Source organism: Neolamprologus multifasciatus, unplaced genomic scaffold, assembly GCF_963576455.1.
Source record: "Neolamprologus multifasciatus unplaced genomic scaffold, fNeoMul1.2 chr03_unloc_2, whole genome shotgun sequence".
Taxonomy (NCBI): Eukaryota; Metazoa; Chordata; class Actinopteri; order Cichliformes; family Cichlidae; genus Neolamprologus; species Neolamprologus multifasciatus.
Window position 1 is genome coordinate 487259 of NW_028181972.1, and position 19760 is coordinate 507018.

Below are 19760 nucleotides of genomic sequence, written 5' to 3' on the forward strand. Positions count from 1 at the left end.
ACAGGCCCCAGACACGTGACACATCAGCTCACATTGAGGTGTTTTCTTTACAAAAATGAAAGTTTACATCACGGAGCCCCGCTCTCAGACACTGACATGGATGTAACTGTCTGTGAACATGGCCATGCTTTAAGCACATATTTGTTTAACCTGGGTTAAACAAATATGTGCTTAAAGTTTGAACAACATCTGGCGTCTGCGGACGTGACGTCACGTGGTTGGTTAACAGCCGTGCAGTAGCTCGTTCACTCACTAGTAGTGATGGGATTTCCGGCTCTTTTTAGAGATCCGGCTCTTTCGGCTCGGCTCACTAAAAAGAGCCGGCTCTTTCCTCTTTCGGCTCCGAACCGGCTCTTCAGGTTGTTTTGTTGCTTTAATTATTTAATCATTAACAATAATATAAAATTATGCAAAAATAATGTAAAAAAAGTGGTTTTATTTATATATGTTTATATATGGCCCCTAGAGACAAAGCACATACAAACTCCAAAACACATTTCTAGAGTTAACTGAACTTCCAAAACAGAGCTACCTAGATCACTTAAATTACACAATTGAAAGCATGTGTGTATGGTTTGTGTATTTATAGACAAGCACTCATATTTATTCAAATAATTAAAAAAAAAAAAGTTCATTTACCTGTTACTACCACACACCAAATCTGGTCGTTGATACTTCCTGGCTTGTGTAGCCACTAGGTAACAAAAGCTCAACACTGCGCCCTGCATCCTGGAGCACTGCTGTTGTCTTTTGTACGTGATTCTGAGTTTCTACGCGTTTTGGAGTTTGTACGTGCTTTGTCTCTAAGGGCCACCATAAATATACTTTATTTATTCACTCCACATAAAATGTAATAAATAAATCATATAATACAAAAAACAACTATTTACATTTTAAACTTTTAACTATTTAAATTTTCAACTTTTTCCTTTTAAACAAATTTAACGTGAAACAACACAAAACACTGCAAACCACAACACAATTAAATATAAATTAAAATATGAAAACAAAAAGAAGATGCACATTCTCTGTCATATGGGCCTGCATGATTTCTGAATCCTTTATCATCTGCAACTGAAAATAGCGGATGATTACTATCCCTTTCTAATGTGACGTTGTTGTCCCTCGCTCTCTTTCTCTCTGGCTCTGTTCCTGTGCTACTGCAAGTGTAACTAACGCCCCTCCCCCCTCTGCCCAGCGCAAGGTACAGGCCGCGCGTGCGGAGTTTAGCGGAAAAAAGGGCGAGAGAGAGGGTGAGAGAAAGAAAAAACCTCACGGCTCCCAATAAGGAGCCGGCTCGCGTCGTTCACTTCAAAGAGTCGGCTCTAAGAGCCATTTCGTTCGCGAACGACCCATCACTGCTCACTAGTGACGGAATCGATAACTCTGTTTACGGGGATCACGTTTGTGTTTTGATCACGTGTGTGTTGCCCCTGACAACACAAAACAATGCCCCGCCTCTGCTGAGGCCTGATTTACGTTAACAGCGAGGATGCAGAAACATAAGAGTTTCTGACAGGACAGGCTCCTCCACAGTCCTCGTGGGTTTATCTCCCTCTGAGTTATGACCCCGTCACTAGTTAACAAACATAAACTAACCAATCACGTGACGCCAGGTTCCGACAGAAGATGGCGCTAAACATGACGCTTAACCCGAGCGTCACATCTGTGTCAGTGTTTGTATATGTAAAGTTTGATGTTTAAGCTGAGGAGGCCCGTCTGTGCCGTGTAACTAATAATTACTCGCCACAGTCACAGGAAGGATTTTCTTCCACAGCCTCCTGCAGTCTTTTTAAATGTCTCTGCAACTGCAAATGTAAAATCTCTGCTCTGGGTGCACCGTGTCTACAAATGCGGACACATTAGGTGCTTTTTAATCTACCTCGTGAAAAGAAGAAAAAATGGGGGAAGGGTGCTGGAGGAAAAAGCGCGTACCCCTCTCCGCCTGTATCACACCACCCTCTCTCACAGCATCAGCAGCGTCTGACGGCTGCATCCTTCAGCTGCTCGTCCGTCTATTCCTCGGCTCCAGCTGATTTCGATAACAGGAGCGGTTTGTGTCTACAGCCGAGCATCGCTGTTTGTTCCAGAACAATCAAATAAAAAGCAGCAACATGGATATGATGGGCAACAAGCAGCGGCGGCTGAATATCAAAGCCCTGCTGAGGAGGAACTGGCTTCTGATGTCTACGATTGTGTCGGTGGTGCTCGGTACGTGCAAGCCTCAATCTGTCGTCTGATTATTGCTTCTAATTGACTCCACTGCTGTTGTGCATGAGCTGTTTGGCTAAGCAGGGGGTGCATGCGTTTTAATTTGATAGACCGGAGGATGGTGCTTCACTGTGGTGACACAGACATCCATCTGTCTCCGTCAAACGTGACCAGACTGAGGTGACTGTGTGAGGCTGTCCACGCTGAGGCAGCACAGCACCGTGAAAAGACTTCTTTTCATCCTGAGCGCTTTGCTTCATATTAGCCTGCTGACCCAATTAAATGTGCATGTGTTAGCTAATATTAAACACATTTCCTGTGTCATTAATTACACACTGTGCAGTCTCAGGGTTGTGCTCAGTGCAGATTTAGGAGGCAGAGGGAGACGGACAGCTGAGCCTTTGTTATCAGCCTGACAGCAACTATCAGATATATGAGGCAACATGAATATTCAGATAAAATAAACAGTATAATCATCCGTCTGCAGCAGCTGGATTCCCAACCAGGAAACGCAGATACTAAGATGTTATTAGGTCTCCTTTTGGACTCATAACAGCTCCTGTATGGGAGCTAAGATGTGCTCTGCTTCAAGGCTCATCTCAAGATGGACTCGAACACAGGACTGGACTTAAAGGCAGATGTGTTACAGAGAGGTTTGATCACAGGTTGTGCAGGAAAAACACACGAGGTGAGACCAGGTAAGTCCAGAAGGACTGGACAGGTTTGCGACTGCAGCTTGTGATAGAAATGTTCATGAGAAATATGTTTGACAGATTTTTACAACAGTCTAAATGCCAGAAATCACTTTTAGGCACAACACCAGAATAGGAGGTTTAGGCAAAATGACAAAGTCAAGGGCGATACGTTTGACTAAGGCCGTCTGGAAGAAGGCAGAGGTCTTTGTAAAGCCACAGGTGGAGCATCTGGGGCGCAGACAGAGCTGACACGTATTCACACACATCTTTGACCAAGACCTGAAAGAGGACGAAAAATTAAACGTTATGATGATGAAAGTCGTTGCAATTCTGTATCCGTTTAGATGACAAAGTATCAACTGAAATGTCCTGATTGGATGTGCTTGTCGGGCCTGTTTCATATGTAAACCAGCACAAGTGTTTGTTCAGTGATTTGTGCTCTTTGGAAAGTTTTCTTTCAGCTGATTTTACTGTGTTTCCTCTTGCAGGGATCAGTCTGGGTGTTGTGGTCAGAGAGTACGCGTCCCTGTCGCATCTCTACAAGCAGTACTTTGGCTTCCCCGGAGAGATCCTGATGCGAATGCTGAAGCTGGTCATTCTTCCTCTGATCATTTCAAGCATGATAACAGGTAACAGAGCCTGTGCAGTTTGTCCCGTCCAGGTAACTCTGAGGTTAACCCCGAGCTCTCTGTACTACAAAGCTGGTTCCCTTCTTACGAACCTGTTAAGGAAGGAAATCCGGTTTAACCAGAACCCTCAAACTGTCTGCAGACGAAGGAATAAAAGTAAAGCATGTCTGAAGTGTAGCATAGAGTCTCTGCTGGGCTGTATGTTTTATATGCAGCTTGCTGAGCCATATCTAAGAAGCTTGGAAGGAGCAGCTGTAGATCATTTCCTCAGGGATTATTAAAGTATTCGGATACTTTCAGTCCTCTTTCAAATGCTGGCATCCTCCAGATCTGCTCTGGGTCTGAGTGGGGCTGCTTCTTTGTGGAAGCAGCGCCCCCGGGGTACAGACGGGGGCACGTAGGGCGGTAACTGATGACTTTGTTGTTGTGTAGTTGTCTGTGGGGTGCTGTTGTCGAGAGGAGTGTAGTAAGACGGTGATGTTGGGCTCTGTGCTCAGGGATGTGACAGCCTGCGTTTCCTGTATTATGAGGTCAGACTGGAGAGGGTGGCTGAAACCTTCAGGCTGTGATAAGACCCACTGTGGGTCCATCTTTTCATGCTGCTCATGGCTGTGGTGTCTTCCTGTTCTTGTCTGTGTCTGGAAATCAACTTGAAATGATAAGTTTTAGTTTGCAATGTATAAATTTGTAAGGTTGTCTTTCTTGTCCTGTAACGGGCTGAGCCTCAAACGTAGAAGCTTCTTCTAAACTAGGGGAGGGTGGGAGCTGATTCTGCATCTATAGTGAAACACCTGTCTCATCCTTTCACTTAGAGGTTGTCTCTGTGCTCTCCGTAACATAAACTCTGCTCTGTGTCCTCTGACTGTGAATCCACGGCACAGACTCTTGGGAACACGTCTGCTGTGTCTGCGTCTTAAGCGCAGGTGGTGTCTATAATCTGCTGGCTGATTCATTGTGTCACAGTCCTGAGTGGGTGATCCAGTGTTTTATGTCATTGATCTTTGTTTTTATCTTTGTTTTCACTGCTAGTGTCGTGTTTCTGTTTTGTATTCCTGGTTCTTAGGTTTTGGTCCTTGTACTCGGTGTTCTCTGTGTTTCCTGTTTTACTTTGAAGGTCCATGTCTTGCATTTGTTTCCTTCCTCCCTGTCTTGTCACGTTTAATTGGGTTCAGCTGTGTCTCCCTCCTCTGTTACCTTGTGTGTATATTTAGAGTTCCTATAAAGGCTGATTATCATGAATTGTGTTGCATCTTCACACACTGCTTAAAGAAGTCCCGTTGGAGGAGGAATGGCTTATTTGAAGAGTTTCATAACCGCACCGGTAGCCTCTGACAGGATGTTTGTCACTGCAGTGTCTGCTGCTGCTGACTGTAATATGGGGGGTTTCCAAGGTAACTTCAGTAATCACTTCCTCCAAAGTCTCACCATTAATAACTGTTACATTGATCAGCCTGTCTGTATTAATGGGGACGTACCTCAGACCTGTACGCTGGCAATAATTAAACAAGTACTTTTGGGAGACACGCCCTCTGTTTGGATAAAGGTTATAGTTGGGATCAGGTGGCGCTGCAGGCTGCTGGGGACATGATGCCTTCACTGTGTTTATACACCACTCTGCATTTAATCATTGGTTATTATTCATTTTGGCTCTTCCACAGCACGTCTTTGTCCCGTCCTCCCCTAACACCCAACCAATCACAGCAGAGGCCCCGCCCCTCCCTGAGCCTGATTCTGCCGGAGGTTTCTTCCTGTTAAAGGGGGGTTTTTCCTTCCCACTGTCACCAAAGTGCTGCTCATGCCTCTGTATTATTGCAGTGCCTTTACCTTACAGTACAAAGCACCCTGAGGTGACTGTGGCTGCGATTTGACATGTAAATAAAACTGAACTGAATTTTCCACTTGTAGTAAAAAGGTTAAGACAGTCTCCTCAGTCAGAAACCCTGCTGACTGCAGCAGAACGAGTCCTCTGACTGATCTGTGTTTGCAGCGTCATATCAGTGGATAAACAAATAGCTCAGTCTTGTAGCTCATACGTGAAATGAATGAAGACAAAACATTTCTCAGCTCTGTTAGATTGATTTTTTTCTCTGAAACAGTGATTTCAGCTGAGCACAGCTCCTTTATGACACTTTGCATCTTCAAATATTGTTCCACTGTTCGTTAGTTACTGAGCTGCCTGTTGTTGTTTCTAGATTTTCCTCATGCATTTCTCCCGAGGTTTGTCACCTGTGTACCTTCTTTTGGACTTTGTAAGTTAATAGATGTCACTGACAGGATTGGTGTTCGGGTACCTGCTGGTTGTCCTGGTTGTGTGCCTCCCTGTGAAGTCTTTTGTCCCCAGTTGCCTGTTTCCCAGTATGCCTGTCTGGTTTCTCTCGCTCGTTCTGTGATGGAGAGTTGGTCAGAGTTGTAATTTAGTTCTAGTTGTAGTGTTTCATTTGTTTCCTCGATGTCTTGTCTCATGACCAGGGCGGGGGGTGGGTGCAAACTAGGGAACAAAACATTTGCAAACATCAGGGACAGCTCCGGGGTTCTGCCCAGGAACCTGCAGAAAGGCAACAGTTCAGGGGGGTCGGGTGGCTGTGTGGGCTCAGCAGAGATGGAGACTCTAAGGGGCCATGAACGTGTCCAGGTGCCACGTTTGGATCCTGCTAAGAGCAGCAGATGGAGGATGCAGAACTCTGAAGGCTCAGCAGGTGAGCAGCTGTGAAGATGGAGAGCAGACCCTCTGACTGTCGCTCATGTGCAAGCAGTGAGAAATGACTCAGGTTCAGGCAGGTTTGGACCCTCTGACTGCCTTTCTACTCACCAGAGCTGCACTCACCCTGCTGCAGCTGCTGCTGCTGTAGTGGAGAAGTGTTTGGTCTGCTGACCTGAAACACATATCAAACCAAATAACTGAAAGGAAACAGATTCCAAAACGGGATATATGTGGAAAATACTCACGCAGGCAAACAGTATGAGATGACAGAGAAGTGTGGGGAGGCCAAGACTATGAACAAGATGACCGGGAACATGGGAAACACCAGGGGAGCACATCTGAAAGCAGTCACAGAAGACGAGGCAAGGGAATCAAATCAATTAGATTTGAGATTTTTGGATGTTTTGGGCGAATGTTTGGAAGGATAAAAACTGTAAAATAACAAATTGTACGGAATCGAATGTTTACAATTACAGAAGGCGTTGAGACAAAATGATTCCCAACAGATCCAAAATGGATCAAATCTAAAAACAGTTTGCTAGCTGATAGAATAAAATCTATAAAACTCGATTGCTCTGTGGATATTAATGCACCTGTCAGACCGGTCAGGTCCTCTGAGACATTTTTCTATGTTATCTTAACAATCACTATTTAAATAACTCAAATGTGTAAAGAAAAAAAAGAAGTGTTGGAGGTCGTTGGTAAGAGATGACAGGATGACCCCAACCTCAGCAGCAGGACCAAGTGTGTTTGAACTGTGTCTTCACATACAGGGTCAGTCCTACAGGCAGAACGTGGGTTCCCAGTTTCATCAGCTGTGGCCAGTTTTTACATGGAGTAACTGAAAAAGATCTGTTGTCCAATCATGGAACAGCAGAAAGCCGACGTAGATACACCTGGGTGAAAGTCAGATGTCAGCATGTTTATGGCTGTGTAGGTTCAGGGTGCACTACTATTCACTGATCACATTAACAAACACGTGAAGTTCACGAGGGAGGATATCAAAATAACTTTCTTAGACTAAAAGTTTCATCAGGGATGGGCGACGTTTGGAAGTCAATATTTATCAAGAGCCAACAAATTTGGATCAGTACTGAAGGTTTGACTCCCATCATCCACTGGAGCACAAACTGGGCGTCATCAGGACGCAACACAGAGCGAACACCATCCCCACTGACACAGGGAGGCCCTGAGTAAATGTGGTTATCACAGCTGGACGTTTGTCACAGCTGGACGCTCCTAAAGAAAGCTGCAGCCGATCCAGGAGAGAAGAACAACCTCTGCCAAAGGTCTTTGTCTTAGTCACCCCGTCACTGTGATTCTGGTAAGAACTGAACCAGCTTTGTACCCCTGAGTTAACCCTGCAGTTACCTGGATCAGCCTGGACCCTGATCTGTGGGCTGAGCCTGTGTTTAAATACAGTGAATGTGTTTCTGACCAACAGGTGTTGCAGCCTTAGACTCCGAGGTGTCAGGAAAGATCGGTCTGCGAGCCGTCGTTTATTACTTCTCAACAACTATCATTGCAGTTGTTCTTGGTGAGTCACATTTGAATTAATAATTCATTTTATATGCAGCGTATAAAATGAATGGTTCATGTTTATATATATAAATATCTTTCTTGACAGGAATTATTCTAGTGATGACTATCAAACCGGGCGTGTCTCAGACAGCGGAGCACATCGACAGAGCTGGGACTCCTCCTGATGTCACTACAGTCGACACACTGTTGGACCTGCTCAGGTGAGTTTCTCATGGGAATGTCTCGGGAATATTAGGATGGAATAAAAGAGTTGCATCTTTCTTTGATGGCCTAAAACGGAAACTTTCATCATACAATATCCCAACAAACACTGTTTAGTTGGTTCGGGTAGCATCGTACTAGCATCCCTTATTGGTGTCAGGTTACATCTCATGTAGACATGTAGGACGTGTCACTGCAGCATCACGCTGCCCTGTCTGTGACATGGTTGGTAAATTATGACTAATTCTGACATTACTGTTACTGATGTGTTTGTAGGGCAAGAAGAAAAGCATGGACTTAAAAAAGAGCTTTAATGCACACTATAAGAGTTTATAATTGAGGACTGGTCTTTTTTAATAGTTGCATTCATGAAAAGTATGTTTTGCTAGATATTTAATTTCAGAGTTGAGATGCATCCTTTCTGCTGCTCACCTGCAGCTTTTTGCTTTCCCACTGACAGAAACATGTTTCCTGAAAATCTGGTGCAGGCTTGTTTTCAGCAGGTAAGACGACCACACATCCTGTTATTCTAGCCTTCTGACTGGTGATTGTCATCGTGTGATTCTGACACTGTGTCCAATTCCACTCTAGTACAAAACAAAACGCAAAGAAGTGGAGCCTGAGAAGCTTTCAGTGAACAGCAGCACAGTGCCCCCTCTCACGACCACCATCATGGCTGTGATGGAGGTAGGTGTACTCGTTCCACTGTGCTGACATTCGGCTCGTGTGTCGGCACCTGGCAGCCAGAGTGTCGTTTAATGGATTGGCTCAATAATGTGTTGAAGCAGGCTGAGCTCAGTCAGCTGTAGTGCTGCATGACATTTGCAGAGCTCATGAGTGGATCTAGTGTCTGTGGAAGCAGCTTTCTGGCCCCTCACTGATACATGAATGGTCTTTTCCTTCTCTCTGCAGAACATCACAAAGGACTACACAATCGTCGGCACGTATTCCGATGGAGTCAATGTGTTGGGCCTTATCGTGTTCTGTGTCGCGTTCGGCCTCGTCATCGGGAAGATGGGAGAAAAGGGTCGAATCCTGCTGGATTTCTTTGATGCCTTAAATGAAGCAACAATGAAACTGGTCCAGATAATTATGTGGTATGTACACTACACCAGTTTGTAAACTGGTGTGTAAACTACACCCTAAAACTACACGGTGAAACGGTGAAGCCAACGTTTTCCGGTTCAGGTTCACAGAGGAACCTTTCTTTGGATAAGCAGTTAAGAAAACTGATGATCGGGGGGTGAAAATGTTCCTGTATAATTTTATTACTCTATCCGACCCACTTAGTTGAGGCTGTCCAAGGATTTCATTCCCGTACCTGATGGCAGTCAGGGGGCCGTCGCTCAGCCATCATTAACCCACCAAACCAGCCATGCTGAACGATTACAGGCAGCATGCCAATGTCCACACCCACACACATCTGTCACATCTGTCACATCTGTCCCATGTGCTCGAGATAAACTTGCTCTCATCTGTGGAAGCCAAAACTTGATGGACCTGCCAGTTCTGGTGCTCTATGGCAAATTACAGTCACAGGGCCCACTATAGGCCACTCTCAGGCCAAGTTTGTTTCTGATTGGTCAGAGATGTTCACATCAGCGGCCGACTAGAGTTCATTCTTTAGGGCTCCGTCAGTGCTCCTCCTGGTCCTTCTTGCACAAAGGAGCAGATGCCAGTCCTGCTGATGTCTGAAGGACCTTCTGCAGCACTTTCCAGCTCTCGTAGAGCGACTGTGTCCTGAATCTCCTGCATGCTCACTGTGCTGGGAGACAGTAAACCTGCTGGTAATGGTAGTGATAGTTGGACCAGGTATCAGCTTATCTCCATAGTGACACCAAACCAGTGAAAAAGGTGCAAAAACAGAGGAGATAAGGAGAGAAACAATGTTACAAACACCTCTGTAGTGTTGGGTTGTTGGGCCCCTCCTGTGTTGTTCATTTCATCAGGTTCGAGGCTGATCCACGGCCTGCTTCCCCCCCCCCCCTCTCCCCCCCTCCCTCTCTCTGCTGTCGTTTCTTCTCTGTATCTGTCAATAAAGCTGAAAAAGGCTGAACGTTATGAAGCCGACCCCCTCTGCTGCTAACTGACCAGCTCAGTACTGCAGGAGTTTGACGTGATGCAGGACTCTGACTGAAAAGTGTAGCATTAATTTTTTTGTGTAAGCCTGCTAGATTAACTACATTTCTGTAGTAACTCCATCAGGTCATTGTTATTGTCGAGTGTCTGAGGAGGATGTGTTCATCGTGGAACTGAAGCAGCTTTGTCTTTTCAGCTACATGCCTGTAGGGATCCTGTTCCTCATTGCTGCAAAGATCATCGAGGTAGAAGACTGGGAGATCTTCAGGAAGATGGGTCTTTATATGGTGACGGTGCTGAGCGGGTAAGCGTTCCCATTACTCTCCATCCGGCCGTTCCACACTCCGGGCTTTATGGCTGACATTTGGACCGATTCTCCCTCCTGCGTACGATAAAAGCTCTGTGTGAGCACTGATAAGGGCGAAGGACATTTAAAACTGCTCAACCTGCAAGAATGCAGTAATGAAAGCTTCACTCACGCCTCTAAATGTACGAGGCACAATTAACAACTGTACCATAAAAAACCCCTCAGTTAACCCACAAGGTGAGTCCAAGGTTCTGAAATCATCCTGTGGCTCCAAACCGTGTGGGACAGTGAAGCTGGGACAGTGAGGCTGGGACAGGGAGGCTGGGACAGGGAGGCTGGGACAGTGAAGCTGGGACAGGGAGGCTGGGACAGTGAGGCTGGGACAGGGAGGCTGGGACAGTGAAGCTGGGACAGGGAGGCTGGGACAGTGAGGCTGGGACAGTGAAGCTGGGACAGGGAGGCTGGGACAGGGAGGCTGGGACAGGGAGGCTGGGACAGTGAAGCTGGGACAGGGAGGCTGGGACAGTGAGGCTGGGACAGGGAGGCTGGGACAGTGAAGCTGGGACAGGGAGGCTGGGACAGTGAGGCTGGGACAGTGAAGCTGGGACAGGGAGGCTGGGACAGTGAGGCTGGGACAGGGAGGCTGGGACAGTGAAGCTGGGACAGGGAGGCTGGGACAGGGAGGCTGGGACAGTGAGGCTGGGACAGTGAGGCTGGGACAGTGAAGCTGGGACAGGGAGGCTGGGACAGTGAGGCTGGGACAGTGAAGCTGGGACAGGGAGGCTGGGACAGGGAGGCTGGGACAGTGAGGCTGGGACAGTGAGGCTGGGACAGGGAGGCTGGGACAGTGAGGCTGGGACAGTGAGGCTGGGACAGTGAAGCTGGGACAGGGAGGCTGGGACAGTGAGGCTGGGACAGTGAAGCTGGGACAGTGAGGCTGGGACAGGGAGGCTGGGACAGTGAGGCTGGGACAGGGAGGCTGGGACAGTGAGGCTGGGACAGTGAAGCTGGGACAGGGAGGCTGGGACAGTGAGGCTGGGACAGGGAGGCTGGGACAGGGAGGCTGGGACAGGGAGGCTGGGACAGTGAGGCGGGGACAGGGAAGCTGGGACAGTGAAGCTGGGACAGGGAGGCTGGGACAGTGAGGCTGGGACAGGGAGGCTGGGACAGTCCTCTACCTGCCTTTTTATTTGTGTCAAAATGAACATTTGAACTGTATTCCTTCATTCAAAGCCTTCATCAGCTGTGAGTGCATCAGTCACAGCATGATATCGAGTCTGTGAGAGGTGCAGTGTGCACATTGGGCAAAAATGAAATAAAGAGGAGTAGCACTCAGCTTGTAGCTGATAGAAGCAGAAGTGTGTGAATAATGTTCACGCTGTACTTCAGATCACATTACGTCAGTTATGGTTGAAGCTAAACCTGTCGGAGCAGTTTAGCACAGTTTTATGTAAAGACAGCTGATAACAGAGTTAATTTCAAAGCACTTTGTGATAGTCATGTGATATTAAAGACAGAACCTCGGCTCTTTGAGCAAAAATCATGACAGCAGAGTGAGCGTCTGTCTCCAGAAGTCAGACGAGCAGCTGGTTCCCACAGTTCAACGCTCCGGCTCAAATTCAGGAATTCTAGGAGCCACAGGTCAGCCTGACCTCCCAGAGTGTAGCGGGCTCTGGGGTAACAGGATGAGATCTCAAAGATGTTGGGAGACTCGGGAGAACGGACACATCCTGGTCAAAGACAAATCATCGTAGCTATACGCCTGCTTCATGCTCATACATAGTCAGTTCAGCTCTCCTGTATGCTCATTGGCTCATCTGTAGACTTGTAGTCAAGACCGCCTAAACCAGGGGTGTCAAACTCCAGGCCTCGAGGGCCGGTGTCCTGCAGGTTTTAGATCTCACCCTGGGTCAACACACCTGAATCACATGATTAGTTCATTACCATTACCTCTGGAGAACTTCAAGACATGTTGAGGAGGTCATTTATCCATTTAAATCAGCTGTGATGGATCAAAGTCACATCTAAAAGCTGCAGGGACACCGGCCTCGAGGCCTGGAGTTCGACACCTATGGCCTAAACCAAGACAACACCAACACCAAGACCAGAGGGTATCGAGACCGAGACAAAAGAGTCTTTAAACTGCAGCCAGATGCTGCTACGTTTATGGGTCTCAGACATATTTATGTGTTTTTGCACTCGCACAGCCGTCCTCACTGCTGTCCACTGTCTCACTCACTGAGAGGATAGACGCTCCACTTGACTGTCGCGTCCATCACCCTCTCTGTTTTTCACACAATGATATGATCCTATATCCTCGCATGTGATTGGAGCATAGCTGAGCCACTGTGTGAGAGCGGAGCAGCCAAAGGAAATAGGAAGTGGCCTTGAGACATCCAACTCTACTCTACTCTCTCTACATTATTAGATATTAGAAAGTGTCTTGAAATGACAAGATGACAAAGTTGGATTAAATTGAATTATGACTGTGGAGACTTCAAAGAGCCACCTGCAGCTATTTCCCTCATCATTCAGGCCACTGAAGCATTTTGAATTCACAAAAAGATTGACTGAAGCGTATTTCTTCCCAGCGGTAAAAGCTCGTGGATATTAAAATATTTAGAATAAGCTACCATGTTAAAATCTACAAATGATAGAAAAAACACGACTCCCTTAGAACAGTGTCAATAATTAAACACAAGTGAAACTAAACTTCTTCACATTTCTTCTTCTAATATTTTTGTAATTGCCTTTACGCTTTACGGTTCGATAACGCTGTGTATTTTGTCCCTCAGTCTAGCTATCCACGCCACCGTCTGCCTGCCCCTCATCTTCTTTGTCATTGTGAGGAAGAATCCGTATACGTTCACTCTAGGAATGGCTCAGGCCCTGGTGACAGCGCTTATGATCTCCTCCAGGTCAGTCTAATTTTTCATATCTCTGTAATTAGACTAAACAGCTTCCCAAACATTTTTTATTTTAATGAATCTAAAGCTCTGTAATGTCTGACTACAGGATACTTACTGCCTCTGCTTGTGTCTCCCAGCTCGGCAACCCTGCCTGTCACCTTTCGATGTGCTGAGGAGAACAACTGCATCGACAAGAGGATCACCCGCTTTGTGCTCCCAGTCGGCGCCACCATTAACATGGACGGCACGGCGCTGTACGAGGCAGTGGCTGCTATCTTCATCGCCCAGCTGAATGATTATGCTCTGGATGTAGGCCAGATTGTTACCATCAGGTACGTCACTGTTACTGCTGCTAGCGTAGCTTTAAAGACAACTTCATAGAGATAAACATTAGCATTCTGAAGGAAAACTGCTGGTTAACCTGGTTAACTCGATAATATCCTGCTTTTCATGTAAATGGAGAGTCCTCTTCACACACTGAGGTTAATTATGGAGTTCCACAGGGTTCGGTGCTAGGACCAATTCTGTTTACATTATACATGCTTCCCTTAGGCAGCATCATTAGAAGACATAGCATACATTTTCACTGCTATGCAGATGACACCCAGCTCTATCTGTCCATGAAGCCAGATAACACACACCAATTAGTTAAACTGCAGGAATGTCTTAAAGACATAAAGACCTGGATGGCCACTAACTTTCTGCTTCTTAACTCAGATCAAACTGAGGTCATTGTACTCGGCGCTGAAAAGCTTAGAAATATGGTATCTAACCAGATTCTTACTCTGGATGGCATTACCTTGGCCTCCAGTAACACTGTGAGGAACCTTGGAGTCATTTTTGACCAGGATATGTCCTTCAACGCACATATTAAACAAATATGTAAGACTGCGTTCTTCCATTTGTGCAACATCTCTAAAATTAGAAATATCCTTGTAGTAGACCTTGTAGACCTTGTAGTACCATATCACCCTATTAGAGCACTTCACTCCCGCTCTGCAGGCCTACTTGTTGTTCCTAGAGTATTTAAAAGTAGAATGGGAGGCAGAGCCTTCAGTTTTCAGGCCCCTCTTCTGTGGAACCAGCTTCCAGTTTGGATTCAGGAGACAGACACTATCTCTACTTTTAAGATTAGGCTTAAAACTTTTCTTTTTGTTAAAGCATATAGTTAGGGCTGGACCAGGTGACCCTGGATCCTCCCTTCGTTATGCTGCAGTAGGTGTAGGCCCAACCAGTCGCAGCAGATGGCCGCCCCTCCCTGAGCCTGGCGGAGGTTTCTTCCTGTTAAAAGGGAGTTTTTCCTTCCCACTGTCGCTAAAGGGCTCAAAGGAGATCATCTGATTGCTGGGCTTTTATCTGCTGTCTTTGAATTATTGTAGGGTTTGAGGCAACAGTTTTCTGGCGTGACACCAGTTGAATTGAACTGACAGTGGACACAAGTGTCATGGATTGGTCTCACTCCAACTCCTCATAGGATTCAAAGCTTTGTGAGACAAAAAGGAAATCTGACTGTTGACCTCAACATTTCCTACAAAGGTGAATTATGCAGCGTTTTCTTCCCACTTTTTCAACTGCAGCTGTGCATCAGTTGCTTTGAAGGAGGCATCCAGTCTGCCTCTTAGGTGACTGCCCTGCTCAATGTCCAAATCATGTGAAGGAGCAGTGGCTCCACTTTGAGCCTCTCCTGAAGGACCAATCGGCCGGACTCTAAGGCTGAGCCTAGAGGCCACACAGAGGAAGCTCATTTCTGCCACTTGTCTCCATAATCTTGTGCTTCTGGTCATTACTCACAGCTAATGGCCACAGGTGAAGGTGTGATTATAGCCTGGCCAGTAAATCAGCAGCTTTGCTTTCATATTCTGCTCACCACAGCATCAGTCTGGCTGTTCATCACCTGCTTCACTCACAAACACCCAGAATGCTTAGATTTCATGTTCATGTCGCTGCCAGTGTCCAAACCCAGCACACGAGCAAAGAAAGTCGTCATTTCTTTTGATCCCTTTAACCCTGAATGGGCGTGGCTTCATATTTTATTCACCTTTTGATTGGCAGATGTTTTTGTGTTCTATGAAGAATAATTGTTACATTGTGTCTTTGTGTTTCAGTATAACAGCCACAGTTGCCAGCATTGGAGCAGCAGGAGTGCCTAACGCTGGACTTGTCACCATGGTGATAGTTTTAACAGCTGTTGGCTTACCTGCAAGTGATGTCACTCTGATAGTTGCAGTCGATTGGCTACTGTGAGCTTTTGTCTCTTGTCTTTTTGTGCCTACTTTCTTCTGTCTTTGTGGAAACTGCTGTAGACTCACTGTGACTGTCGTGTTTCAGGGATCGCTTCCGTACTATGATCAACGTCCTTGGTGACGCGTACGGAGCCGGCATTGTTCAGAAACTCTCCAAGAGGGAGCTAGAACGGATGGACCTGACATCAGACATGGATGTCGCCAACCCTTTCGCCCTGGAAGCCGCTTTGGATGACGAAGAGTGTGAGAAGAAGTCCTACGTGAACGGAGGCTTCACGGTTGACAAGACGGATGCGATCTCCTTTACGGAGACGTCCCAGTTTTAGCCTGTGGCTGGTTCAGTCGTGAGAGGAACGTGCACGGAGAGAAGCTATCCATCCGGACCCATCCCAGGACCGACGTTAGCAATAGCAGCTTCATTAAGCTAACCGAAGATTGCCACCCTTCAAGCTGGGCATTTCCAACTACGACTAGATTAAAGTGCTTCCTTCATTATCTCAGATCACGCCATGATTCAAAAAGTCTGTTTTCTCAATAAGAGTTTTTCTTTTCTCGCAAAGATGAACTCAAACGAAGAGCTTTTTGCTAGTGTGTGTGTGTGTGTGTGTGTGTGTGTGTGTGTGCGTGCATCTTTTAAGGGTCTTTAAGGGAGCCTGATGACTTTTGCAAAAACACAGTATCACGTAAACACTGCTTCATGAATAAAAACTAACTGTACTTCCTGTATGGACACTAATCCTCAGAAACTCTTTTCCTTTGCATGGCTCTGTTGAGTGTATGTCCCATGATGCAGTGCTTGTATATCTATCTGTATCTTTAAACTGTGCCAAACTTGTTTTTCACCAAGCTGCATGAAGCTAAATGTCTAAGCTGGTTACTGGTTTCCTGTGTGGGCCTTGCAGAGACAAAGTCAGTGGACACTGTGGAATTTGAGAACATTTTTTCTAACATTTCCTGTCACGTTGCAAAATAAGAATGAATAATCATGTATGTATTCAGTCAGTGTGGGGAAACATATGGACCCCGAAATAAACAGCTACTACAACACGAGCTTACAGATCTATGTGTGAGAAAATAGAGAATCACAGTAGCTGTGTTTCACTGTGGCTTTTACACCCGTCACCATCACATACAGCTGTAACAGGTTATAACAGTGGCACATTTGGTCAGCGTTGGAAACAACAGCCTCACACGCTGTGATGTACTTTGTTATATGTTGGCAGGTGAGATTAGATGATTACTGATCTCTGTGCATAAACGTGAACCACGAGTCACAGAGCTGTGAGTTTATTTGCATCAATCCTGGAAACATTTTTAAAAGTAACACAGCTCCTAAAACTGAAGTGTCATTTTAACACAACGTTCATGCAATGCCCTCTTTAATTATTTAAGGGAATTTATAACTTATAACTAACCAGTTTTTCACAGCCCACTCTGACCAGTGGAAATACACGATAAATGTGTGAAGTTACAGAAAAGGTAATTGGACAGACTGTCCTTTAATTCTAGATATATAATTATACACCATTTAGTTCATTCCCCGTGGACCCAGTTATAGAGGAAAAACAGGAACTTTCTTGTCTTTAATTCTTTATCTGTTAGGTAATTATTGTCTTTATCAAAAGGAAAAGCCTTCACCAGGCCAATTCTGGCCCCCGGGCCTTATGTTTGACACTCCTAATGTTTTTCTGAAACCAGCTCAGTGCTGTACACAACCGTCCCCCTAATTCTTGGTTTAAAAAACCCTTTTTCTCTTACGTTTTCCTCTCCCAGAGGAAGCTCGATAATAAGTGAATCAGGCGTGTCAGAGCTGCCTTTATGTTACCATGACCACAATAACCTGATGCACTGTTCACCATTTAGCAGGACAGGAAGTGGAAAAATAAAGCAGGATTTTATATATAAAGCTACAAACGTTCAGCGTTTGAGAACTTCTGAAACTGCAGATTGATGCCAACGTATGTTTCTTTATTATTTCTGTCCTTCTGTTTATATTCAGGCTCAGGTTTTCCAGTGATGAGCTCCAGTGTTGGTGAAAGACGAGAGGAACGGAGGAAGGTGAGCGGAGAGGCAGGAGTGTTGGGATATGGTAGAAAGAAGGACAACAGCCATATTTTGTGTGTGTGAGACCAAAGCAAGTCAGGAGCAACGTTGTGGATTCAAGTTGGTATCGATGGGAGTGAAATGAAGCTGTGGTGATGTTGAAGAAAGAGTAGTGTTGAAAACCAGCTGGTAAGACTGAATTCATGCTGCTGTTTTTCACCCGTGAAGCACGACTTCTGCTTCTGCTGATTCAGTGAGTTTTGGTCTGAACCTTTCAGTGAGATCTTTTCTGCAGAGACATCGTTTGTCTGGATACCACACACGTCTACATTTCAATAACACAGCTGGCAGCACAGAAACCAGATGTTCCCGTCTATCACCTCGTAGCTTTGGCGTTCAGGTGAAAGCACCTCCTCAGGAACCTCAAGCTCTGTTTCAGGTCATCTCCTGCGTCGGTGTCCTGAAACAGATACTGACCGACCATCATTCATGTCTTACATGACATGTGTGCTCCCCATTTTCCTCCATCATGTGATTTCCAATATTTTGTTTTCCTCGCCCTATTCCCATGTGCGTTTGGATTTGGTCACCTATCCAGCCTCCCACACAGACGACACAACCATGTAGTTCCAGCAGACACAGGACAGCGAGTTAGTTTCTTCGCTGGTTTATTGGGATCCTTGGAAATGTAACTAAATAGTTTGTGTAAACGGGCTCCTTTCATCAGAGGAGTTTGTCCCCTTTCCTAAATTTCAAATTCACTCACCGTTTAGTTTAGCTGCCAAAACAACCAGAGGGCAAGATATATAATGATGCTCCGTTAAACGGGCTAAAAGGCGAGCACTGTGGCCTCGACGAGTGTAGGCAGCATTATCTCTGTGTGAGGTGATGTGGAAGATGGTGACTCACAGTCTTTGCAGGGGGACAAGGACTCACTTTATAGTGGGCAGAGGTTCTAAATCTGCTGTAGCTTCTGCAAGCGCAGCTTCATTTTCTATCGACTGATGCATTAGATTCTGGCTACAATGTAACAGTTCTATCATTAGTCTGCCAACACAGCCCAGCTCTCCGTGTGACGTTACATAGCAGTGTGAACCAAGACAACCTCAGGAAGCTCAGTTAATTTCACTCAGCACATCGTGCTGTTTCATCACCTGTGCTGGTGTGTGGGCTCTGTCCACACACAGCTTCCTCTACAGGGGGCGTGGCTTTTACACCAGCGCTCCAACCTTTTTTGCACCACAGACCAGTTGTCCGACAATATTTTCACGGACCGGCCTTGAAGGTGTCGGGGATAAATACAACAAAATAAAACCAGTACTGGTACAAAAAGAAATTTATTCATAACACACGAGAAAAGAGCCAGAGAAACCAGATTAACGAGGAAAATGACACAAAATAACGATAAAACCCTGAAAACCATCAATTTCTGTCTTCCTTCTCTCACCACAACCAATCACAGCAGATGGCCCCGCCCCTCCCTGAGCCTGGTTCTGCTGGAGGTTTCTTCCTGTTAAAAGGGAGTTTTTCCTTCCCACTGTCGCCAAAGTGCTGCTCATAGGGGGTCATATGATTGTTGGGTTTTTCTCTGTATCTACAGTACAATATAAAGCACCTTGAGATGACTGATGTGATTTGGTGCTATATAAATAAAGTAGAATTGAAATGAATTGAACTCGATTTGATTCAGTTTTATTTCTGTAGTACAGAGAAAACCCAACAATCAACAGATCTACTTTCAAGCTTTTGCTGTCTAAATGTTTTGTTGTGCCAAACACATTTGTTTTTCCAAGAGGAGAAAACACACAGTGGACTCCTCTTCTTAATCCTTTTTTAAATTATTTTATTATTGACATGGAGAGAGAAGATGTGGTGGAGGAGCAGAAAAATAAAAGAGCCAGAAAGAAAGAGAGAAAAGAATCTCTAACAAATACAAAGGGAGGGACACAAACATGTGTGTGTGTCACAAATGTGAAAATCATATTTCTTAATGTTTTTTAGGGCAGAGTAGAAGTCAGAGGTCATCCAGGTTTGAAGATATTCCTCCTCCAGGCCTGTCCAGTGTCATCCATCTACTGCTAACCCAACTTATCAGTAGATGCTCTCCTCATAGCTTTACCACAGCAGCCACGACATGCAGCCACTAATGAAACGATGAGAAAACTGATCACCAGCCTGAGAGGCACACACACAGACTCCA

At 45.7% G+C, this 19760-nt stretch overlaps 1 protein-coding gene across 1 annotated transcript; it reads left to right on the forward strand.

The window, feature by feature from the left end:
* Positions 1-1439: 1439 nt before the first annotated feature.
* slc1a1 (solute carrier family 1 member 1) lies at positions 1440-19517 on the forward strand. The gene is made up of 12 exons (XM_085153172.1): positions 1440-2211; positions 3395-3535; positions 7681-7773; positions 7864-7978; positions 8440-8482; positions 8571-8666; positions 8892-9076; positions 10255-10362; positions 13161-13283; positions 13412-13606; positions 15380-15514; positions 15603-19517. The coding sequence occupies exons 1-12, from the start codon at positions 2115-2117 to the stop codon at positions 15841-15843; spliced, it is 1572 nt and encodes a 523-aa protein (XP_085009298.1). The 5' UTR covers positions 1440-2114; the 3' UTR covers positions 15844-19517.
* Positions 19518-19760: the final 243 nt, after the last annotated feature.